Below are 26,548 nucleotides of genomic sequence, written 5' to 3' on the forward strand. Positions count from 1 at the left end.
TTATTATTAGTATTTTGTTTCTAGCTTGAAGTCCCCTAACGAGGTAGCACGTTGTAACCATCAAGCTTTGCCTTCGCATTGCACTAAATCCCCTGAACACTTGGAGTTTTTAAGTAATAACTTTTTGAAATGTTTTTTTGAGCACTTTTATCGTTTAAAACTCAAGAGGTAGTTATTTCGATCGTATTATTTTTTTAAAACAAGCTTCAAAGCCTATAAAATCATAAGCTACAATGAGTTATGAAATCGTAAGCCACAGCATAAAACTTATTTATAGCACAGAAAATGAATTCGTAGCTGATGGTTTGCTATCGATGCTGCACGTTGAAGCTTTTCACCGATAAGGAAACTGGGGTATAAGTCAGGTGTGTGACCCCTATGCATACAGTAACTTTAGCATTACTATTTTTCTTCTTAACAACTGACCCATGATAGTTTATAGTTAGAGAGTTAGATCTCCTAATATCGAAAAAAAAAACTATTGAAGAAGACTAAGACATTTCTCTAAAACTAAGAATCAAAATGAATAGGATTGAATTTTCTAAAACTACAAATATTATCATTGGCATTATATGAATTGCTTATCTTCTTAAGTTTATTTCTGAAAGGTACTATAAATTTATTATTATGAACTCACCCGGTATTCACATCTTTCTAGATAATGCTTTTGTCACATTATGCGATTATCTAATCGTGTGTTAATTGAAGAAAACGATTCCTTTTAACAAGCATATCGTTTTAATTTATAATACGATATTTTAAACGACATTTGTATACATATATGAACATAAGAACAAAGCAAAAATATTTCTTCTGGCACTAGAAAGTCAATCCGTTAGTTGATGGTATTTATAAATAAATAACAAGGTGATCATTATATTGAACGTTGACTGTATGTATATAGACAGAAACATATGAAAATATATTGGAAAGTTAGCTAGATACCTATATGAAGCGTTCAGAGCTGAAGTAAATAAAGTCCAAAAGTGAAAAGTAAGTAATAGTTACGTAATAATACCTTTATGAATGAAAGTATTTCTGATAGTTAAGAAGCAAGTTATATTATCAAGTGAACTACCATGTTTTGAAATTCCATAGAATTCAACTGATATTCATAATTGTTTATTTTTTAAACTATCATTTTTGGACTCAATCTACTTTAACTATGACCACCCATATTTAAAGATAGATCGATAGATAGCTAGATGGATAGATAGACATGTATACATACAGTTGACGCTCGATATGACGAATCCTGTGGTTTAACTAACACATGTTATTCACGTGTTAAACATTTTCTGTGTGCATTAACATCCGTCTTTGCAACTGATGAGTTAGTAGGAGAGTTATTCACCTAGTATTATTCGATTTTTGAGCAACAATGTTGAAATGAATTAGAGTGACAATGATTACTTCTAACCAACGCATTGTTTTGATTACAGTGTCACTGGCATTGGATATTAAATTATGGAGAGAAAAAAAACACGCTTCGTTAATATTTACTATTCAGTAACTTTCCTATTTTCTTCGAAGAGGGATTTTTTTCAAACTTCGTTCAGTACATGCTAGTATGGAGTAACTATTTACGAGCATGATAACTACAGAGGTATATTGAGCATCGATTGCGCAAATAGATAGAAATGTATATTGACAGAGATAGTTTGATAGATGTATGAAGCATTCAGAGGTAAAGCAGATAAGTCGAACAGTATAAAAACGATAAATATATATATTTATTGTAGATTAACGATATTTTCAGAGACATAATGGACGTTTTAAATTATTCGTCAAACATTAATAAACCATAAATTATCGACTCTAATCTACTTGACTTTTGAACACTTTCTATATAAAAAAGATAGATGGATAGGCATTCAATGTGCAATCGGCGCTCGATATAATATCTCCTGTAGTTCTTCTGAAAGTGGATGTTACAGTGTGAAGTCATTTTGTGGTAAGAACATTTTATTAAGTTAACGTTTACAATAAAGTATGCTGAAAACGTTTAGAATAACGTAATGGTAAAATAATGAAGGGGAAAAAAATACGTTGGTTAGAAGCAGTTATTCATCGAAACAAAAACAATCTAATCTATTCGTTTCAATCTATTCCGTTTTGTCTGTCAGATACTTAGAAATTTAAATACTATGTTTTTGAACTCGCCTAGAAACCACTTAAAAGAACTATATAACTATTAAAACAAAGAAAAAATTTCAGACCCTTCAGTGTGATTGATAAATTTATAGTACATTTCAACAAGACATGTGAAAATCGGTATAACATATCCTATGCAATTTAATGCGTTCAATTTCTTTTAACTTTCTTGTAGTTTATATATGAAATGATCAGTTTGAGGGTAAAACTTGTGTAAGTTGACCGCTTGTGGTGCATTGTTTTAGTGGTCAACTTAGACAAGTGGTTAACTTATAGATAAATAATCCTTTAGATAAAAAATCCTGGGTCATTGTTTACTTTTTCGTTTCCTATATCATGTTGCTATATATTTAAATTTTTTTTTACTTGACTTAAAACTTTTATTCAGAAAATATTCAAATGAGTATCTTAAGAAATGTGTTTAAACCTGAATGAACTTCAATTTGATACATATAATTCTAATATTTAACTAATTTTTAAAAAAAATTATTTCGTTAGTTATGCATGTGAAGTGTTTAATAAGTATAATTTCTTAAAATATCAGAACACGAAAACATGTAATTTGAAAACTTTAACAAAATAAAATTATTTGAACACTTTAAAATTTATTTACTACATTTAAAGATCAAAGACCATAAATAAAGGATCAAAGCATATTTCAGAGCATTCACTTATTCAAATGCTCGCTATTGCAACTGGAAGAGCAACTTTTCAACTAACACACCAGTTTTCAATGGACGGATGAAAGAAATGGTCAAAAGCTGACCCCTTACAGTTTCCCCTGAGGGTCAACTCACAAAAGGGTTTAGATTAGCTTTTTACACTATTTCACCAAACAAGTGAAATTTTAACATACATTTCAAAAATGCAGAAAATTTTCTGAAATTTTTTTTTCTGGTCAACTGATGAGGGGTTTAGAATAGAATTTCATAATACTCCTAGACAAAATTGACTTATTTCAGTGGTCAACATACAAGATAGACAGGTGGTCAAGCTACAAAGCATTTGCTTCTTTATATTATATAGGAAAAATTACGTTCTTGATAATTGAGGTCAACTTATGCAGGTGCCCAACTTACAAGGGTGGTCAACTTGGCAGGTTTCACTGTAGCCAAATACTTATGTATTGACCAAGTCAACTTGTAAAATGCTGTTTTTAATCGTTTAATTATCCATTCAGGCCTTTTCATCTCAACAAAAGGTCTCTCAAAGCCGTTGTCATTTCGTGACAACCGGGGGGTGGGGGTGGAACGATTGAACCATTCAATTTAAAAATAAAAGAAAGACGATACATTTTGTGCTATTAACAAAAATTGTAATTTTAGTACTATATTATTTTTATTTATATATTTTTAATTGGGCACGTCATTTGGAAGAGAAGATATTAATCGGTCTTAATTATTTCCTCTGTTCATGGAATTTCTATTATAAAAAATGCTTGTAAATTTACTTCATACGTATCCATAATAATAATAAATAGGTTGAACTCCGACCCACCCCAGGGGGGTATACGGAGATAAAAGTAAAATTATTGCAATAAAATTTCTCTAAAAACTAAAATTACAGTAAAATTTTGCCAAATGACAGTGGTGGTGATCAGTTAAAAGTGGATTAACAATAACACTTGACAATTAAAAACATATGTTAAAGGCAATGAAACCCAATAGCGCCGGTGTAAATATCGAGAATTAAATGACTATAATAATAAGGAAATAAGCGATAAAAAAAAAATCTCAAAACTAAAATCAATGAAAGCTAAAAGTCCAAATAGTAAATGTCTAAAAGTAAAAGTCTGACTAAAAGTCTATGAAGTCTAAAATCAAAAGTAGATTTAAAATTCAAAATGTAAGGCTAAAAGTTGATTAGTAAAAATTTACGATGACATGCTCGATTGTTGGTTTATGACTGGGGTCAGTTGATCTGGGGCTAGAATGTCCTCGAGGGTTTGTTTAATAATTTGAGTCACAATTTTCCTGCAGGTCAATATAGCGAAGAATTGATGTTCCTCTTCGCAATTATTCATGTGGGTTCCACGAATCTTGGACAGTGCTTGATTAGATGATCAATGTCCTGTCTCACTCCACAGTAATTGCATGAAGCTGATTTTTTGAAAAATTTTTGTTGATAGGTCCCGAACACTCCGTGGCCATTAAGGAGTTGGTTTAAATAAAAATTGGCCTGCAGGCGCTTTATGCTTGGGTCTTTAAAAAATTTATAGGTTTGTCTTCCCTTGTCACTAGACCTCCAGTCATCTCTCCAGTGGTGAAAAGTAATGTTCTTAATATAAGATTTAATTTCGCATTTTTCACCCGGGATCTCAAAATCAATCTGGCCAAGCTTAGTGGCTTCCTTAGCAACCCAGACGGCCTCTTCGCTCCCTTCAATGCCTGAGTGTGCTTTAATCCAATTTATATTATAGTTGCTACTCCACGTGGCTTTGGTTTCTTCTATAAGTTTGAGGTGTTTACGTGGGTCCTCCAGGCTCATAAGTGAAGAAAGGGAATCTGTGTAAATGCTTGCCATTGGAGAACCCTGGTTTTTAAGCCATTGGAGCGCTGTCTGTATCGCAAGGAGCTCAGCCAGATAAATACTGCAGTTGTTCATCTCTGTGTCCTCATAAGCGTGGCACTAGGATTTCTAGAATTCAAAAAGAGACACGCAATAGTGATAGCCGAATTACGCGTAATTTTCATCGAAAAATGCGGTCCGTTGGTTTGCAAACTGATTTTCGAAGACCGCCTTACAAAAATGTATCCTAGCGACAGGGATTTCTCAAAAAATAATTCACCGATCTTATCGAAATTGTGTATGCTTTTTCTACATAGTTTTTTTTAGAAAGTCAATGATGTATTAAAAAAAATAACTTTGAAGCAAGCTGTATACGAAAAGGGATCCACTTTTGATAAATTTAAACCTTGTAAAATAAATAGCATTTATTACGATGCATAAACATTCATACTTTTCTTTGATGATCTAACTAGAATGGCATGTAATCTGCATAGCTTTGTTCTCCAAAAATGTGTGGCTGTTGCTAAGACCCTGATATAAATACAAATTGTTCATTTAAAATAGATAATTTAATTAAGTTTGTTGTTAAAGTATTCCTATGCAAATTCCGATTTAACGAACAACACTTTTTTAAACCTTCTTCCAATTGTTTGTTTCCTTATTATTGTAATAAAAAGTGTATTAATCTGTAGGACTGAAATGGAAATGTGTATAAATAACATTTAAGCATTCTGTGGAAGTCAACCGTCCATTGAAACATTTGATTTTATAAAGTTGCTAAATCCATAAGCTAGACACATTTAAGAAAAAAAAAGATTCAAAGAAATTCATCTTTACAAGGCATGAAAAGTTAAATTATTTGCTGCATTTCTGTATTGACATTTATCGCATTAAACATGAATTATATTAATAATTTACAGAAGATTATAAAATAGAATTAATTGCCTAGTAAAGTTTAAAATTAAACGTTTTTCAACCTTATTTTATTTATTTATTTTGCTGTTAAGTGTATTTAAAACTATACCTTTTTCGTCATCTATTGAAAATAGATTTACCTTAACTAAAATTAATGATGGTAATTTTTTTTAAAACTCCTAAACAATCACACTCTCTGTTTCAAACTATCGTCACCCCCTTTAATTTACCTAAGAAGTCCAAATTGAATCTATATATTTCTTTCTCCTTGTTCGTAGGGGATAGAATTATACAAACGCTTTTACAACGATTTGATTTTAGAAAGCGGTGATAATGATTACATTAAAGGATAGCTTTGGCATATTTTGATAATGTATCAATACGGATCTGGCAGATTTAATTTTAATAAGCTGCACTTATTTAATAATCTATCGGTTTTAATACTTGACGGACACTGTACCTAACTCTGTTTCAAGTTGATATAAAGAAAAATTAAATACACGCTGAAAAGTAACCTGAATAACTATTAATCTCTAATTATTTCGATAAGTTTTCAACTCTTTTATTTCCTTCAATTCTAAATTCTACGATTGCATCTAATTATTGTCTTTTCCACATTTTTACTTTTAAGAACAGAAAAGATATCAAACTCAGTATAAAGAGAAATTTTCCTTTCCTTAAAACTGTTTTATTTAATTGCTTTTTTCTAAAAGTGTATTAGCACAAACACTACGTAATTTTTTTTGCGAAAGAACTGTATAGTGAATGTCAGGATTTTATAAACCCTCTAAATTTTTTCGGTGATTTTTTATACACGAAGGTGGATTAAAGTATGTTTAATACACATTTATAAAGTTAAACAAATTATATAATTATACTTTAAATTGACAGAATGATTAGAAAGGAAATGATGAAGTTGAAGAAGTTCCGACCTAAAACTATGAAAAACAGAACTACTATTTTTTTTAAGCAAATTTTTTTTCTTCCAAAGGTGCTATGTTAGGGGATTGCAAGGACTGAAAATATTTCTGGGTCTCTAGAAATTATTCTTTTTTTAATATGCCTCTCTCTTAAACTTCAAAGACACTGGGGCGCGATTGTGATGCCTATTGCTGCAAAGAACATAGGATGATTGCTTCAAACAAATTTTGAAGTAAATGCAATGGTTATCAATGACTTAGATAGGATGAGATTGCACATGAGAGAATTTCGATTTTTTAATAAATTTTATCCCAATTATTTTTGTCTTTTTGTTTTTTTCCCCTCACTACTCTAAAAAACTTTGATTAAGGGACTATGCATTTATTCCCATTCAACTAGGTAATATGCTCAGTTGACTTTTGAAATTTTTTTGATTTCAGGTTAATGAATTCGAAGCAGCAATAGTTCTCGTTAACACAGTAATGCATCTCAATATTTCTGAAATGCAAGTTTCTTTTATAAGGTTATACCATTTCGTGGAATTCAAAAAATATTCTTTTTGGGTGATTCTGCACTCAGCATAAAAAATCCTGGGCTATTTTTTAATTATTATTTTCTTAAAGGATTAAAATACAGATAAATCTTAACTGCTTTTGAGGCACATCATAGTTCGTTGGCTATGTTCGTAAGCTTTGTATATGTAGGCCGGGCTCGTGGACTATGCATCAATGTAAATCGTCATCAATGGTCCAGAATCACTGCAAAAAATTTGTTTATTTTAGAATTTCTTTTATAACAAATGCTCACAATATAAACTAATTGTGAAGTAGGAATTAAAAGTTGAAAAAAAATACAGTTTACTTCTTTTTTACTTGTAACAACTTATAAATTATACGTATTCCTGCACAGTGAAGAAACAAATTCCTCTTAAAAGTTTTGTATCTCTAGTTTATACAAATATAGCTCATAAAGATATTGTGAAAATTTAAAAAAAGCATTGCAAAATTGTTTTAAATTGCTTTTAATTTATAATTTTATTTTTTTTACTTAACTTTTAATTTAAAAAAAATTATGAATTTTATAAGGAAAAAAGGTATGCAAGTACCCCATGAAAAAAATTTACTTCTTAATCCTGCATTTTAGACAAAAATTAAATTATCATATAAAATGCATAAAAGTCATTCTTTAATTTAGACCAGAGAGCTTTAACTTGGGTTCCCTAACTCTGACAGGAATTTCTATATTATTCACTATTTGCTTAATCAAAGAGCCAAAATTTCAGCAAAATTTTGATTACAATAAGACTTTTTTCTATGGTTAACCTATGCACGCAAAAAATCTTTGTAAACTGCGACAAAATTAAAATGCAGAATGCTAAGGATGACATTAGGTTGGTTTGGTTTATATCGCCGATATAAACCAAAACCTTCAACTGATCATACCGTCTACGATTAAAAAAAAAATAAACAGTCTCATTCCTTCAAAAACTTAAAAATAAAATCTGTTCAAAAATTCACAATTTGGCGAATATGGTAAATCTTTTACGTTTTTAACAATTGGGCGTTAATATTCTTAACGATTGTCATCGAATGTCAGCCTTCTTCAACACGTTGAATGCCACGCTAATTTTACATGGCTTGCCCGTCTGGCCAAAATGATTTTCTCGGTATGTATTGCACTAATTTCTTCAAACTATTTTAGCAACGATAATAAAATAAAAAAAACTAAAAGCATTAAAACTTTACTCGAATGATGTGTTTTTAATGAATAAATCGTCTGTCACCGGTGACCCCCGTGGCGCTGCGAACAAACTCAGTGTTGGTCACCAGTGAACCCCATGGCATTCAACGTGTTAACAATATAAGCGCTCGTATTCTTAATCAATTGCTATCGTTAACAAACTTAATCAATCGAAGCAGACTTATGGTAAAAGAATGAGTGGTAACCATGAAGTGGAAATTACCCCGCTGATGGTGAACACGATTGTTATTCTTTCGTGATACACTCATTTGATTGTTGGTATGTTATGTCCTGTATTGGAGCGTTAACAATGGAGAGAAAAAGCTTCGTAGTTTTGGAACTACGCAGAAGGTTTAACATGATGATAGCGATTAAAAAAAATCAGCTATTCCAGTTAACTTTGCGATTATTTCATCCTAACGAGCAATTTTTAGTAAAACTATTACTCACAATACAATTCGATTTTAAATATTTTATGACAGAGAATAAAAACTCACTCTCTATCGATACCTCCTTATTCTTCTTCTTTCAGACTCAGCTCTTCTTCTGAAAAGTAAATAATTTTTGCTAAAATAACTTGCTTTTTCTTAAATTTGAGCTCTGAAGAAGTGGTAACTAACGTACATTCGATATTTTTAAAAAAAGTTACCTTTCTCTGAGTAGATCTAGCCCCCTAGTTTCTGGAGTATAATGTTCCACAGCTGAAGATATTCTTAGTGAGCGTCTCTATAAAACAATACATTCATTTAAAACAAATATTTCATCATTAGAATTGCCACTCCAGAGAAGAGAACTTAATCAATAAAGAGAAAAGAAGTTAATCAAAGTATCCATTAAAAAAGTTAAAATGGGGTTATAAAGCAATCTTTTTAATATGAAATAACGTTGGCAGCAGGAAAGCGACGCAACACATGGAATTGCTTCATACAAACATTCTAATTGTTTTTTCAAAATAAAAAATGACTATTTGCTATCAACCGTGGAATTTTTTTTCTAAGAACACTTTCTTTCATACAAATTTTTTGCAGTAAGCAATCCTATTTAGCTTTAAACAACGGTTGTTGAGAAAACAAAAAAACTCTGATGTGTCATCCACATGATGTTTAACTATTGACGCGTTGCAATGATAGACATGTTTATGATTCCCTATCCGCCTACGGTCAGTCCGTATCAATGAACTCACCACTTTCAGGTTCCACGTTGGTAACTGATGTATTCAACAGCGTGATTATTTAAGCATCTTCAGTTGTCCCATGTACACNTGAAAATGTAATACGAAATAATTAAATATGATGACTATTTAGGGCTGAATAAGTTTCCAGTCTTGTCGCTATATGAGCCACATAGAAATTTTTAAATAGTATTATGTGTTATTATTAATATTTTAATAATAATTTGAAGAAAAAAAATTAATTAATTAATCTTGTTCTAATAATGCAATGCTTAAAGCCACTGATTGTTTCGGTAAGTAATGATGAAAATTATTTTTCAGATAATATTTTCAGTAGTTTTAATGAATGTGTTTATCATTTCGAAGTTTTTTATTTTATTTATTTATTTAAAAAAAATTTAATGTATTTTGAAAAAAAAAATTACTTTTAGTTAATAATTTTTTTAGAATTGCACTGTTAGTTAAAGGTATCGGTAATTATTGTTCCTCTTTAATTATTTGATAACAAATATAATAATTTTTAGCCACATCCCACTATTATGTCATGCTCGGTTGTTTTTTTTTAAATGCGAATGTTGAAAACTATTGACCTTTAAGAAAAACACTTCAAAAATAGATTTAAATTAAAATCAAGAATCAAAATGTGTTTAAATAGTTAATCTTTTATAAAAATTACATAATTAGGACAAGATAAAAGTGGAAAAAACATAAGTCGAGATATTTGTTGTTGAGTTATTTTAGAACCGATTTTATAAACTGAGGAGAAGCGGGAACCATAATGGAATTTGATAAAAGTCCTGGGTACTGATTTTTCCGAAGAAAAAAATCAAATTTTACTGAACTATATGTCACGTGCTGAAATTTAAAATTTAAAAAAAAAAATTTAAAATTTTTTTTAAATTTCATTAATAAATACAGGGAACTAAAGCAAAACATAATGTACATAATGTAAACACAAGTTCTAAGTTGAAATTCAAAATTTTTTATGTGTAACCTAATGTATTTTATGTGTAATTTTTTGTGTGTTTGTATTTACTTTCAGTTTACTACCCCAAATGATCTCGGGCAAATTAAAAAAGTTAAATATTGTCATACTTTGCATATGTTTACCTCTTCGTAATCTGCGTTACTTTTACTTTCGCTTGCAAATGTCATTTTGTTTACTAATTTTTTTTATGCAAATTCATCTGCCATCGTATATACAATGGTACAAAACACATCTGCAGTCCCACAAATAGTAAAACTTCCAAACAAATGTTGGCAAACTACCAGTCACAGCAGATTATTATTATTTTTCGTTTTTCTTCCGGCCGAATATGAACGTGATGAAACAAAACATATTGACGAAATCTGGTATGCCCGAGTATAGTCGGGATATTATAAATATTTCCAATATATACATCGGGATAATCAAGGAATCGGCCAAAAGGTTGAAAACAGTTGCAAAAATAGAGAATGGCTTAAAACTCAAATAAAACGTTTCATTACTCATTTCAAAAAGCAAACTTTTTAAATTAGAAAAAATGTAAGTTTTGTTTTTAACTGAGATCTCTTCTGAATGAATACATGTTGAAATATTTGTTAAGCAATAAAAATTAATAATAATGAAACATAACTTACTGGTGGAACCACAACTGGTTGAACATCTGCTAGTCTTAGGTAAACAATATCTGGAGATCGATACTCTCTGTATTAAAGATAAAAAAAAATACTTAAATTTCAATAAATTTTTGTTTTGTATATTTATACAGTCAAACCCCGCTACAGTGCACACGGTTTATTGTGAACTCCCGGATACAGTAAACGAAATGTTCGCTCCTGTGTCTTGCTACACACGTATAATGTTATTTTTTGTGGATATAGTGAACCAAACACAGAAGGGAAGTTGAATTTTTTTCTGTCTTATTTTCTTCATTTTTTTTTGTAATAATTTTGAAATGTCTACTTCACAATAAATACATATACCGATTTCGAAAACCATCATATAGCATGGAACGTAGCAATAAGCATAAGTTTTTCTTGTCTGCTTCATTATTGAATAGGTTCAGCATTGAAAGAAGCCGCACTCTTCCAGTGTCTGGCCACAAATGCTTCAAGTCAAAGCCGATGAATTTGCTAAGCGATTGGGTGAAACTACTTTTATGTGCTCGAACGGCTGGTTAGACAAGTTCAGGAGAAATTATCGGAGAGTCGAGAAGTGTTTCTATATTTGATGTTAAAGATTGCTTAACAGCTAAAATTTAAAACAAGAAATTTTTGTAAGCAAGATGAAGGGTAATAAGAAATAAAAGTGAACAAATTTTTGTTACCAAGCATTATTTTTCAGTCATTTTTGCATTTCATTCTATTGGTCATTTATTTAAATAATGTGTAATAAAAGGGAGGTGTTCGGAACCATTAGCAAAAATCGTTTGGGGGAATGGTTACAGTGAAGTTCCAGTTACAGTGAACCGAAATTTTGATCCATTGAAGGTTCACAATAGCGGAGTTTGACTGTACTATGTTATGGGAAGCAAGATATTGAATTGTGTGAAAAATTTGACCAATATAAAAAAAAAATGTTGAAGAATTTATGATAGAGTAGGGAATGAAGTGTCATAAATAAAATGAAGATTTTATATTGTTGCTGAATATATAAAGCTCATAAATATTAGTTTAACATGTGATAATAGCATTTATAGATAAAAAGACGCTTTGACTTACCCGGATGGATTCTGCGGCGATGGGTATTGCTGCAACAGAAATGAGCATTCATTAACAATTGAGATTATTTATCTTATGAAAAGAAAGTTTCATGTAAAAATGAGCCAAATTCATTTTTCAGTAAAGAAAAAAAACATGTTTCATCTAAAAAAAATTTGGATTTTATCGTTAAGCATCTAACATTGCATATACATCAAATATATATCAGATAGCTACAAGAAAGCAAGAAAAACATCGCTCATTGTGTGATATTATTGCATTTATTACTACTTAATTTATTATTTCATTTATTATAATTTTTTTACGCTGAACTGAATGAAATTAAACCCATTTAATCTATAAAATGGATAATTCAGAAGTTATGTGAGTTTTTTTTCCATACAAAACATTGCATTTTATCGAATAATTTCATTTAGGGGGGAAAAAACTTATAACTGCTGAACTGTTAGTTCTTTTGACTCATGTTTCGTATCATACACAGTCCCTGGCCAATTTATTAGAAGCATTATAAGATTCTATGTGAAATCTTAATTATCAGGTGATACTCTATACAGCTTTACGCGACTGAAACCGGTTTGTACTCGTTTACTTAGTGCATCAATTGGTTAAATTCGACGATATATAACATAAATTCGGGGATTGGATAAACAAGACTATCTATTGTATAAATTAGAATATTTTTTACATAAGGTATTATACTAATATATTATAATAACTAGACCAAATTATTAGACACACTGTAGTTTTTTAATAATGATATCTGCTGCACAAGTTTAGATGCAATACTTTTATATTAAAGCATACATGTAACGGGTTTTTATTCAGGAGAATGTTTTATATACTTCCTATTTGTATTTATTTTTAACGTATTGCATTACAATGTTAAACAATTGATACACGAACGGAAACAAGTGCATTCGCATAATTTGTCTTGGGGATAATAATTCAAAATAAAGATCAGAAAAAACTCGACAATTGTTCTAAAGCACTCTCTTATACTCTTAATCACTTCCAACCATTGATGGGTATCATTCACGAAAATTTTATTCATGCCTAAATTTATTCAAAATAAATTTATTCATATGAAAATTTAGTCATTATTCATCATTCATTAGGCAAATTTATGCATATTTTTGAATAATGATTGATGAATAAATTCATTAGTCATGACTACTTTTTCTGAATAATATTTTGAATAACCAGTGAAAAATACAAGCGAAATGTCTATCACGAGAAGCAAAACATCGTTAGGAATTTAGCCATAAAACTAAGACAAGTATGAATATTTATTTTTATGTTATTTTAACTTACTTCAGCGTAACATTATTGTTTTATAAGTTAGAATGTACTTAGCTGTGCTAAAAAGTAGTTTATAACAGTTTAGTTACTTAAGTTCAATTTAAAATTTTGTTCTAATATCTGTAAAACACAATTTCTTTAGGTTTTCGAAAGCAAACAATAATTTTATATTAAATTTTTAAATAAAATTTTAACTTAAAAAATTAAACGATTTTTGGCCATGTAAACATTTCTCAAAAGTATGCATTATGCTAGATAAAAGTAAATTTCTCAAACATTTTATAAATATACTTGAACACGATTTTTAATTCATATATTTTTTAAATGATATAGAGCAATAAAAACTGACAATTGATTTTAAATACCGTTTGATTTAGTCATTTAAATAGCNATATACAGGGTGTCTCAGTTAAGCGTTTCAGAACTTCTAAGAGGGGTAGGGGGCATCCTGACGACTCAAAATCATACAGCAATGTGGGGTCGGAAATGCTTTCCTGGAGCGGTGACGTACACAGAAGCACCATAAAGAAAAGGGACCGTAAGTGAAAAATCGCTATAATAATACATTGAAAAAATTATATAGTACATGGGCCAAGGTAAGTATTCGAAGTTTCTGTCACCGGCTACAATGTGCACGCATGGACACGTATGGACACGTACATCTCCGGCGCATGGACATTCGAACATTCTGCAATACTCCAGGCATATCTCGCAAGCAGCTACTGCGATTCGTGCAACCTGCATTATCAACAGGGGTGTCATAAACCAGTGTTTTCATATGACTCCAGAAATCAAGACATGATAGGTCGGGTGACCGAGGAGGCCATATAATTTTTTCTATGTATTATTATAGCGATTTTTCACTTACGGTCTCTTTTCTTTATGGTGTTTCTGTGTACGTCACCGCTTCAGGAAAGCATTTCCGACCCCACATTGCTGTATGATTTCGAGTCGTCAGGATGCCCCCTACCCCTCTTAGAAGCTCTGAAACGCTTAACTGAGTCACCCTGTATATATATATATATATATATATATTTCTCAAAATATATAATGATAAAAATGATAGGAAAACTACTTACAGTGTAGGGGTGGTATCGATTGCCACCAAGTCCTAGGTTTAATGAACTGGGGTCCGCAAGTCTTCTCATGATTTGTGAGATACCTATAGAAAAAAGAAACAGAAGTTTGGTATTCAAGATGTTAAGCGCGAAAAAAGTGTTTTTAAAAATTAGGGAACCAGATGTTAAGTATTAGTAAAAATACGATTTGTTGATTAAAAATATAAGTATTATTAAAATGCCGTGTATCATTATGAAGAATAAGGTAATAAAATGTGCAGAGTATCCGCGCACTTGGAAAGTCATGAAAAATCATAGGAAGTCATGAATTTCGGTATTGAACAAAATTTGTCATGATTTTAACAATTTGTTTTAGAAAAATCATGGAAAGTCATGGATTAAGGTCGCCGAAAAATTTTATTTTTAAAATGGAATCCCCTCCACCCTTATTTAATGGTGTTCCGAATTTCTGAAATTGTAGCAAAATCCCCACTCAGAGTTACATTTTATTAAAATATAAAATGTTTTCATCATGTTATTTCAAAAAATGAAAGTAAAAACATCATTTCTAGAGCTAAGTATCTTTTAAACTTCTGTGATTTCAGAATTATTATTATTTATTTATTTTATTTTTTCAATTTAAAATTCTAGCTGAAGCGAGCCAGTCATTGGCAAATTTTTTAAATTCCGAAATGAGAACAGAAAAATCAGGAGTATTTCTTTCCTTTCTGATGAACAAGAAAAGTATCTTTAGAATATAATTCTGCAGAAAAAATGGAGAAAAAAAATTACTCAGCTATTATTTTTTCAGCTATTTTATTGCTAATTCTTTCCTTACTCTGTTTTTTTTTTTTTTTTTTNCAAATTTAAAATCAATAAATATGAAGATGCAGAGTATAACAGTTTTGGTTATACCTATCATTTCAATGAATGTTATTATAATGCTTTTTAAATTTATTATTTGTTTTTGTCGGAGAAAACAGTAACTTCGTTAAGTCATGAAAAGTTCTTGGAATTATTCTGGGAAATTCATGAGTTTTAAAATCCAAAATGTAGCAGATACCCTGAATGTGACATAAATACGAGGATCAATTGCCATCCAAGAGGCACCTTTAAGGACTTGAAGAATCTCCCTTAAAATAATCCAACAGAAATTACGCACAATGTACATAAACGATTGGACCAAACATCAAATGGATACATGTTGGCAACGAGGCTGTCTTAGGCAAAGAAGCGAGACAATTAAATAAGAAATTCTTTCATTTTGCCACCCTTCAAGACATGAATTCAGTTTTTAAAAAGAGAGAAAGACGAAGAAAAATAAGAAGAATAAAAAAGAAAATTAAGAAAAATAATAGGTTTTATTTACTGCGCATATGCAAGTATACAGAACTCATAAAATAAGTTTGAAAAAAAACGAGAGAACATAGAAAATTATATAAGATGAATGAGAAGAGAAGAAAAAATATTAAAATAAGACGTTTTTAAACATATTTTAAAAAAAAACTATCTAAAAAAGTTATAAAACAAATTAATGAAAAGATGAAATCTCGTCATCAGCTCGCACGATTATATCCGCAAAAAGGAGTGTTTTCTAATAGTGTAGCCATAGCAAAATATAACAATACAGCAGTGGGAAGAACACCCCTTAAAATTGAATCGAAACGGAAAATATGAATTAAGATACGAAATAAAAGATATAATGCAGAAAGTAGAAAATAAAACGTGAGAAAAATAAAGAACAAAATATAGATTGTATCTTTAAAGCGAGAAGCAAATTCAAATGAACTTACACGTTCCAGAATCTTTCAAGTAAGGTTTAAAATATGTTCGTAAAAAGTTACGAGGTTGCAAAATACGAAAATAAAGGCACAAATCGATGCTAGAAGTGTAAATATAGAGGTCTCTTATTGCGCGTTCTTACAGCAGTACTGAAGCGCGTTAGATTTCGTTGATTGGTTCGTAAAAGTTCTCTTCAGGATGCATTATTTTACGATGGTCAGTGTGATATTTCAAAATAAAGAATAATCCGCAGATAAAAATGACTCTTTATAATGTCTGTATATCGCTAAAATATAAAAATGGAATTGAAAATGAGTTTGAGCTAAAAGAAAGCAAATTATCTCTTTATATTATCTCTTAAAAATACTCATGCGAAGAACTGGATGTCGAAGTCCTTAAAAAAAAAGGACTTCAGTTTTCGATTTATTTTAACAAAATAAAGAGTAACTTTTTTCAATGATAAAAATAAATTGCTATAAAAATAAAGAAAATAAAATGGAAAAATTACTAACTTTGCGAACGTGACTCGCGAGGTTCCTCAGGATCATCCAGAACAACATCATCCAAAACAACGTCACAATCCATGTTCCTCTCTGTTGTATTGGGCGAGGAAGATATTTGCGAACCTGACTCGCAAGGTTCCTCAGGATCATCCAGAACAACATCATCCAGAACAACGTCACAATCACTGTTCCTCTCTGTTGTATTGGGCGAGGACGATATTTGCGAACGTGACTCGCGAGGTTCCTCAGGATCATCCAGAACAACATCATCCAAAACAACGTCACAATCCATGTTCCTCTCTGTTGTATTGGGCGAGGAAGATATTTGCGAACGTGACTCGCAAGGTTCCTCAGGATCATCCAGAACAACATCATCCAGAACATCATCCAGAACAACGTCACAATCACTGTTCCTCTCTGTTGTATTGGGCGAGGAAGATATTTCTGTAAGACTCCCACTTGTTGCAGCTTCTTCATTCTCATCAGTTTGTGTTGATGCATGGCATTTCAAGCTACAAACCAAAAATTAACAACTGATTGATAATATTTGAATTAAGTAACAGATCAAATTGAAATACGTTTCGCTTTAAAAATAAAATGTTACAAATAAACCGAATAGGATAGGTGCGATCAATAATTTCTTTTTAAACAAGAATATTAATGGCGATTCCGAACGACAAAGAAACATAATTCAGTGTTCCAAATGGTTTTATTCTTTGCTCTTTCCAACTTTTGACTACTGATTGGTTAGAATACTGTGTACTCTTAATACTGTGTAAACAACTTTCTTTTTAATTTATTTACTTATGAGAATTGTATTAAAAAAGTCTCTTAAGGATAAAAGATTTTTAAACTTCTATTAGATTCAAGTGTTTCAAACTTTTGTTACCGTACTTTAATATGCATTTAAATATTAAAAGATAACCAAACAGTATGTTTTGAATATCTAAATAGCAGTCTCCCTTAGAACCTGTATTAAATTCATAAACATTTCAATACAAATACACATATTATATTATATTATATTATATATTATTATATTATATTATATTATAATATATTATAATATAATATAATGTATTGTAATGTAACATGCCATGATATAATATGACAAAATATAACATAACATAATATAATATAAATTATTAAATCTGCTTTATAAAGAACTATAATTATTATTTTAATATTAATTAAGGCGATACTATATACGCGGAAAAATCGGTTTGGTATCGAACCTTATAATCGGTATCTTTGCTTCGAACCACAATACGGTAGCAANTCTGATGTTGAGGATTGCTCATCAGCTAAAGATTACTAATTTTTATTTGTACGCAAGACGAAGAGTGATGAAAAATAACACATTTTTTGCTACTACATAATATTTTTCAGTCATTTATATGAATATAATGTAATAAAAGGGAGGAGTTTGGGAACCATTAGTGAAATTGCCTGCGTAACGGATACAATGAACTCCAGGTTAGAGTGAACCGAAATTTCGGTCCCTTGAAGGTTCACTATAGCGGGGTTTGACTGTATATATATATAGTTCAAAATGAAGAATAAAAGAAAGAAAAATTAAAGACATATGAAAAAAAGAGGGGAATAATAAGTAAAAAAATAACAAACAACAGTTTAAAAAAAAGGATGAAATTTTATTTAAAAAAAACCGGAAAAAAAAGATATAATCTTTTCATCAGCCCACACGATTATATCCGTAAAACAGAGTGCTTTCTGATATTGTATCAATAAAGCTAAAGCAAAATAAATTAATACAATAGTGTGAGGAGCACTCAAAAAATTTATATATATATATATATATATATATATATAAACAAGCAAGCAATATTTATTTTTTAAACGTATCATACTTTCCAACACTTCAGAATATTTCTTACCTGCTTCTTTTTGTTTGCAAAATTCGCTCATAAGCAGAGATTTTATCTAGAAGTTCTCTCACTTCTTTTTCATGGTCTTCCTTTATTCTTTTTATTTCTTCCATGAGAGCAGCGTTCTAAGAAAAAAAAAGACTTTTTGGATGAAACATTTTAAATTTACAGAACAAAAACAGAAAGTAATAATTTAATCACAAAGCGATATAAACTGAAATTTTTGTTTAAATCATCTTACTGTATGAATTAAACACATTTCTCTCAATCACCCTGTTCATCGCAGGTTATGAATATTTATTAAAATTAATTAAGCAGAAAATAATTGAACATAGTATTTTAAAATGCCCCTACGTTTCGTTGGGGAGAATCCTCTTCAATTTCTGCTTCATTTTCAACCTGGCCTCTTCGCCTGTTAATCATTGCATAGCGGTTGCTATGTCTTTTAAAAGAGCTGTAAAAGAAGAAAATTTATTTGTCTCAATGAAAGATGAGATGACATTAAAAATAAATATTGCTATCATTTACTCATATTTTAGTTGTAAGAACAAATCAATGAGACATTCATTTACTATAACATCTAACACATTCAATTGAAGATGTTATAAAACATACAAAAAGATAAATTGTTAAATTTGCGAACAGTAAAAATAAAACTTTCTCAAAAAAAAAATTAGAAGTTTGGTAAAGTTAATAAGTTTAATTTGAGAAACCGCATTAATTATAATGGTTGGAATAAAATGTATTAGTAGCGATAGTGCTAAAAAAGTAACATACGTTTCCACTTTAAGCCTCAAAATGCTGTAGGGAAGGCGGAGAGTTAATTAGTTCAAAAGAGAGAGTAAGATCTCGAAATTTGCATGGGAGTGATGAGCACTCATTCGACGTAGTAGGGTTCAAGGGTTATTATACAGTAATAATAGATCTGAATTTTAATTTTATCTGTTTCATTCTAACAGAGATGATTATGCTGGGGAAAAAAATAGCTGGATTTCCGGATTTTTTGCAAACCACGATCCGGAAGTTTCCAGAAATCCAAGGTCCAGAAGTTTCAAGAAATCATCGATGACATTTATGTATAAAGATTCTTGTATATTTTATTTAAAGATATTAGAACTAGAATTTATACTTGGTATCTCTTTCATTTCTTAATATTTTTTCTGGTGGAATAATAAATGTGATTAGAGATAAAAGTAATTTTATAAATAATTATGCATTTAAATTATGCTGTGTATAATTTATTTAGAATTTCTTGTTTTGAAAATATCAATGATTAAAATTTATGAAGATATAAATTTTTTGAAATGATTCATTAAGGACTTTACTCGAGAAAGTTTCAGGATTTCTGAGCTCACAATCATCCCTGTTCTAATATAATGCACGAATAATAAGAACTTTAAGTAACAGTATCGTTTCTTATTGAAAACTTTCCATGACTACTATGTTTACTGTTTTGAAATTAAAAAAAATAATAAAAATAATTAATGTAACGTATTGTAAAGTATTTGTTTAGTTTTTCATTTCTCCCGAAACTAATGTAAATAGTGTACCTAATTAAATTCATCGTTTAATTATTTTTTGCCTTCCACAGTTTCAGCTTCTACAGTCAGGCAAAAAACATTTGAACACACAATTTGAGCTTTGTGCATTTTGTAAACGCGCATAAATAAGGAAGCGTTTATATATTTTTACAAAAAATTAAATATAAAAAAAGGTACGTTCTTTTTTCTTGGTAACTATTTTGTTTGTCGGCAAGAGACCTGGGTTGGTATGATAGCGAAATTTATTCGAAAAAACTTCAAATAAAGACCCATCAGAACATCATAAATTGTAATTCTGTTGATCTCCTCTAAAATAATAATATTTTATTTCCTAATTTGCTAACTAGGCCTTTTTGTTCAAAGTTTTGTTTGGCCAAAAAGTATGGATTGTATAAAACTGAAAATACATTTTAACAGCACTAAGTTTTTTTGCATATGTTTTTTTGCTAAGTTTTTGCATATTTTATAAATTGTACGAAACGTATGCTAGATTTAATATTCATAGTTTACATTAATAACCACTGCCTAATTGCTGAGTGGATCTTAGAATCCTTTTCGAAATCTCGCTAAACTAGGTTTATGGTAGATCTGGCTCCTCAAAGTAAGCTATTTTTTATTTTAATTTATTAAAAATATTTTAATGAATTTGATTAATAAAGAAGCGACTTTATTTCAAGTAATAATCGCCCACTTGGCGAGATTTCAAAAAATCGTCCAAAAGGGGGGAGGCAACCCTGACTGCGTAAATGGCAGGTCAAAAATAGAGATCTCCCCCTAATGTCTGTTGTAAGAATTTTGTATGTGATAGCTAAATTTAGTTACTTTTTTTCTTTAAATTCACAAAAATACCGCTGCAAAAACTGAATTTAAATTAAATTAAATTAAATAAAAAATAAATAATTACTAACAATAAGTTTTAAAGTATGAATAAAGCTTATAAAATAAAACTTGAATAACAATTTCGAGTATTATAGTTTTTTGCGACAAATATGTACGACTCATGCAAATATTTTGCTTAGCCAAGATAAATGTTAATAAAAAGGTATTTTAAAGCAACATCTTTTTCACTAAATTATTTTGCTCCTCTTTAGGATTTAGTAAGCAATGCTAGTGTATTGTCTTCCCCAATATATGCATTTCAGCAACAAAAAAAAATTTACTTGTTACAACGAGTTGTGCTTGCGGTGAATTATGCCAGCTACAGCTTGTGCTTGCGATATACTGCGCCGACGGCGAATTTATGTTCACCAATTCTACTTTGTCCCCCTTTACGAATTGTATGTTCTCACACGACAAATGGTGAGAGCGTAAAATTGACTATCATTATAGTCGCAGACAATATTAAAATTTTCAAAGATATTGCTGCAGTTTGCCTCTTAACAACCTGGATAGCCTGTAATCACAATTACGGAGAATTATGATTACAAATAACGTGATCTCTGATTACAAAGAGTCGTGGTTATTTGTAATCATCTAAAGAATCAAATAATCATGATTACAATTAACTAAAATATGAAATTGAGCATGCAACTATAATTACAAATAAACGAAATATAGGATTGCAGGTAATCATAATTACCCAGCAATAAATATCGAAATATTCAAAACATGTGATAAGAGTATGAATTCCAATAATCATATCTATATATCATAGGACGCACTATTTACGTGTGCACAGTAAGTCAAAAATAAAACGGACCACCTTGAATAACTTTGATCGGGGTTTGATGTTCTCAATAAAATGGCTAATAATATGCTACGGGATTGCCTGTTTGGTAAGGCACTGGGCCCGTGGGTTCGATCCCCGCTGACAGAAGACTCCCAGCGTAGTAAATAGTGCGCGTTAATTCTGTCGTGATGCAAAGTCCTCCATGTTCCCATTACAAATCAATACCGATCCAGGAGTTTCCTTGTCTTCTGGATTGGTTCAAAATCACAAGGCTACGGAATTGAACGATAGTAGCCGTAAACCAATATGGGTCAGTTATTCAATGACGGAGATATATATATATATATATATCCGCTTTTTAAACATGAATTTCAATAAAAAAATTTATAAAAATTATTCCTAATTAATCGATCTTTTTCAACTGAATGGTCTTCATGTGATTCGTGGATCCCAAGCAGTGATGATTAATTCTTCAAACCGCCTATTTAATTTCGATGCTTGAACATTGAAACTATAATGAATTTTAGATAAATACCTTAAAGACCTACAGTATCTAAACAATATGTGGGTGTCTATATTTCGTGATTTTGGTCCTAGAATAGCTTTCAACAATGGACCAATATCATTTTCTGTGTAGGAGCCTTTTGGTCTTATATTATTGGATAAACATTGGGATATCTAGATTTTTTCTCAATTGGTCCTAGAATGGCCTTCAACAATGTACCAAATTCATTTCTATCTAGGCCTCCCATAGATCTTCATAATTGGATGTCGTAATATTACTTCTAGATAAGAAAAATAATTCTTGGTCCAATATTAAAAGCGATTTTAGGGCCCATATCTGAAAGCAGTGATAATGGATGGATATTAAAACTAAATTTAATATATATGGATATTAAAAGCATAAAATTCTCTTAGCAGTGTTATAGAACGGCTTCAAAACTAGGATCACTGCTTAATAGCTTCTGTTGATCTGCGTCCATTTTTCCAAAAACACATTTCGAGCTGCGTCTAGACACGCATTTTGAGCTTTGGGTCATATTAATGCATTTAGAAATATGTCCACTTTTGCAAGCACGCAATTGAACCAGATTTACAAACTCACCTGTCTCCTTCAATTAGCAATGTTTAGAAAGAAGTTCAGTAAACAAAGTTTTGGATCGATGTACAGTGATAACAATTTGCAAATTTTTTGTCCTTCATTCCGAATCTAAGTTCCACAATTAGTGTTGATATAAAAATATAATTGATGCAAATTTGATATTAATGTACCGTCTCTGGCAAAATTATTAGACACCCTTTAAGATTCCATGTAAAATCTTAATTATCAGTTGATACTATACAGCTGTATTGTTTTTTACACGACAGAAACCTGTTTGCACTTGTTTACATTCGTGTATCAATTGGTGACATTAGACAATATAAATTCGAGGATTGAATAAATTAGACGATGTATTATATAAATATAGAATATTTATCGCATTATATTAGTATACCATAATAATTCAACCAAATGATTAGTAGTGTTTTAATAATGACATGATTTGCACAAGTTTATAGGCAATACTTTTATAGTTAAACATGCATGTGATGGGTTTTAATCCGGGAGATTTTTTATATACTTCCCATTTGTATTTATTTTTAACGTATTGCATTACAATGATAACCCATTGATACACGCAATTGCGAACAGTCACATAAAAACAATAAAGCTGTATCTGATAATAAAGATTTTACATAGAATCTTATAGTGCGTCTGTAATAAAAATGATTACACAAATTCAAGTAAATCTCTAAGAAAGATGAAATAAATTAAATGAACTTACATTTCCTCTCTATATGACTCCCTCTCTGAAGTTACGTTTATTTTTCTCAAAGTGTTTCTAAACATGAAAGTAATAATTGCGATAATTAGCAAAGGAAACAAACAAATACAATAATGACAATTAACTTTGACACATGTTATTATTTCTTAGAATATATTTATTAACGCTTAACCATCATACAAATTATCGTTCATCATCAATAAAATTAAAGCTTCATACAAAAAATAAGACTTCCAAAACAATTTTCATTTTGGACAAGAACTCTTATCTGGATGAACTAACTGTCACTACATTAAAAAAGAATGAAAATTTATACAGACAAACCCCACTATTGTGAACCTTCAAGGGACCAAAATTTCGGTTTACTATAACCGGAACTTAACCATAACCATTTTATTTAATGATTCAAATCCCCCTTTTATTACGCGTTATTTAAAAAAATGACCTATAGAATGAAATACAAAAATGACTGAAAAATAATACGTAGTAACAAAAATCTGTTTTTGTTACTACGTTCATTTTTATTTTTTATTCTTCTTCTTCTTGCGTACCGTCATTCGGGGCTACTTTGTGCAGGATTTCGCAGTTTTTGAACTTTGACATGTAAAAAAACNCATTATTTAAATAAATGACCCATGGAATGAAATGCAAAAATGACTGAAAAATAATAGGTAGTAACAAAAATCTGTTTTTGTTACTACGTTCATTTTTATTTTTTATTCTTCTTCTTCTTGCGTACCAAAAAAAAAAATTTTTTTTTTCAGCATCGCGGATATTGAAACAATTCCCGACTCTCTGATAATTTTTCCTGAATTTATATTATTCCGCTTTTAGACATATTCCGCTATATTATTCCGCTAACTAGACATTCGAGTCCATAAAAGTAAGTCTCATCCAATCGCTTAGCAAATACAACGGCTTTGACTAGAAATATTTGCCCAGATACTGGAAGATGACGGCTTCTTTGAATGCTGAACCCATTCAATAATGAAGCAAACAAGGAAAAATGCTTATTCCATGCTATAGATGGTTTTTAAAAATCGGTATATGTATTTATTTTGAAGTAGAAAACTCAAAGTTATTACAAAAAAATGAAGAAAATAAGACGAAAAAAAGCTCATAACATCAAATTTTCCTTCTGTGTTTAATTCTCTATATCCACAAAAAAATGACATTATGCGTGTGTAGCAAGGGGCGGAAGCGAATATTTCGATCACTATATCCGGGAGTTCACTATAAACCGTGTTCACTATAGCGGATTTTGACTGAATTATCAACTTGTGGGTCCATGATATTAATGAATTCCCGAACGTTGATGTAGATAATAGCAATTCTTAATTTTTTTCTTTTTAAATATAAGCTCCAGCTTGCATTATATATATGTTTCTCATTATATATATTTTTTTAATATTACTTTCAGTAAAAAAGTATATGTTTTCTTTTTTTTGAAAAATAAAATTTGAACTTAAGAACTATCGCATTTTGAGAATTTAAATTTATAATTGTTGATAAAAATTTATTAATAATTTAAGCGTAGAAAAATAAACGGAACACTAATTCGTATCTCTGAAGCAATAAATTTGTGAATCAATCATAGACACAATGAATGAGCAAGTTTATGAAACAGAGAATTAGTAAAGTAGTAAATCAATGATTATCAGCGGATCAATAAATTAGCGAATATTTGACTTAGTGAATTGATAAATAAGTGAATGCATGTATCAATTCATCAGAGACTTAATCATCGTGATTTAACAGGTGAGCGAATTATTGAATCGATAAATATGTAAACGAAAATGAAAGAGAATTAACACATTAATGAATCAATAAAATAGAGCGACTAGGAGTTCAAGCGACTAAAAGTTCAAAGAATCACTGATTACTGTGTAGCGTATCTACCACTACAAAATTTCAATACAATTCACTAGTATATAAGACATGTTAACTCGACTCAATGTCGGGGTACCTTTTCATAGATGACGGTTGACATGGTCTGTAACTACTCTCCCCACAACTGATTCGCTTCTCTCCGATTCATTTTTTCTTCAATGCTCTAATTCAGTAATTCGCCGTTTTATTTTCCTACAAGTAATTTTATTCATCTTTCCTCGCTTTCATCCTCTCACTGATAATTAGTTTCATTAAATTTCTGTTTCCTTTACTTGATCCGTTTTTTAATACTCTAATTTATTTTTGATACATCGATTCACTGTTGATTAGTGTTATTCACTGTTTTGATACATCGATTCAGTTTAATGATTCATTATCCACTGACTCGTTCATTTATTAATTTATTTGCTCATTCATGGATTCGCAGATTTTTGAATTTCATTCTCAGCCTTATTCTATACTTATTTAGACATTTTATTTTACTTACTTCATGTTTTACTGTTATGTGTGAACTAAATGCGAAATTACGGATTACTATTACAATTTAATAAGTAACTACGAGTATAAAAATAAATTTCAGTTATTTATGGCAAAGATAAATAATCCAATTTAAAAAAAAACTGTGGTTAGTAAGCTTCTTTAACTGAAATTCTGTAGTTTCATATCACATTCAGAAAATATTTCTGACTCTTACTAAAATAAGTTTCTAAGCTTGATTTCTCTTCGTTTTTAATAAGTACAGAAATAAATCAATGAAAGAAAAAATAATAACTAATTTAAGCCAATCCAACACTAAAATTGCGCAATATAATTGTATTTTCCACCATATATGAGGGTCATTCAAATGAAACCTGGTCAGTGCGTCTAACTTTGCATTAGACGTAATGGGGCGCCACGTAACTGCGTGTATGGCTGCACCATCTATTGGTAGAGAGACTGACATATGCGCAATATTTGAGGTTGCATAGCGACAGTGTGGTTG

The 26,548-nt window shown here is 30.2% G+C and overlaps 2 protein-coding genes and 1 long non-coding RNA gene across 3 annotated transcripts; all 3 read right to left on the reverse strand.

Moving 5' to 3' along the window:
- Positions 1-4,173: 4,173 nt before the first annotated feature.
- Positions 4,174-4,758, reverse strand: LOC139426593 (uncharacterized). The gene has a single exon (XM_071185898.1). It carries the CDS (start codon positions 4,756-4,758, stop codon positions 4,174-4,176), a length of 585 nt encoding a protein of 194 aa, XP_071041999.1.
- A 6,203-nt stretch (positions 4,759-10,961) lies between these two features.
- LOC139426396 (uncharacterized) lies at positions 10,962-14,578 on the reverse strand. Its single transcript, XR_011637667.1, has 3 exons — positions 14,491-14,578; positions 12,113-12,141; positions 10,962-11,096 (listed from the first exon to the last, which is right to left on the reverse strand). It is a non-coding gene; the product is annotated as an uncharacterized lncRNA (long non-coding RNA).
- Positions 14,579-16,758: 2,180 nt separating this feature from the next.
- LOC139426594 (uncharacterized) lies at positions 16,759-26,058 on the reverse strand. Its single transcript, XM_071185899.1, has 4 exons — positions 26,054-26,058; positions 18,995-19,094; positions 18,650-18,765; positions 16,759-17,266 (listed from the first exon to the last, which is right to left on the reverse strand). Exons 1-4 carry the CDS (start codon positions 26,056-26,058, stop codon positions 16,759-16,761), a joined length of 729 nt encoding a protein of 242 aa, XP_071042000.1.
- Between the last annotated feature and the right edge of the window lie 490 nt (positions 26,059-26,548).

This window comes from Parasteatoda tepidariorum, chromosome 9 (assembly GCF_043381705.1).
Source record: "Parasteatoda tepidariorum isolate YZ-2023 chromosome 9, CAS_Ptep_4.0, whole genome shotgun sequence".
NCBI classification, from domain to species: domain Eukaryota; kingdom Metazoa; phylum Arthropoda; class Arachnida; order Araneae; family Theridiidae; genus Parasteatoda; species Parasteatoda tepidariorum.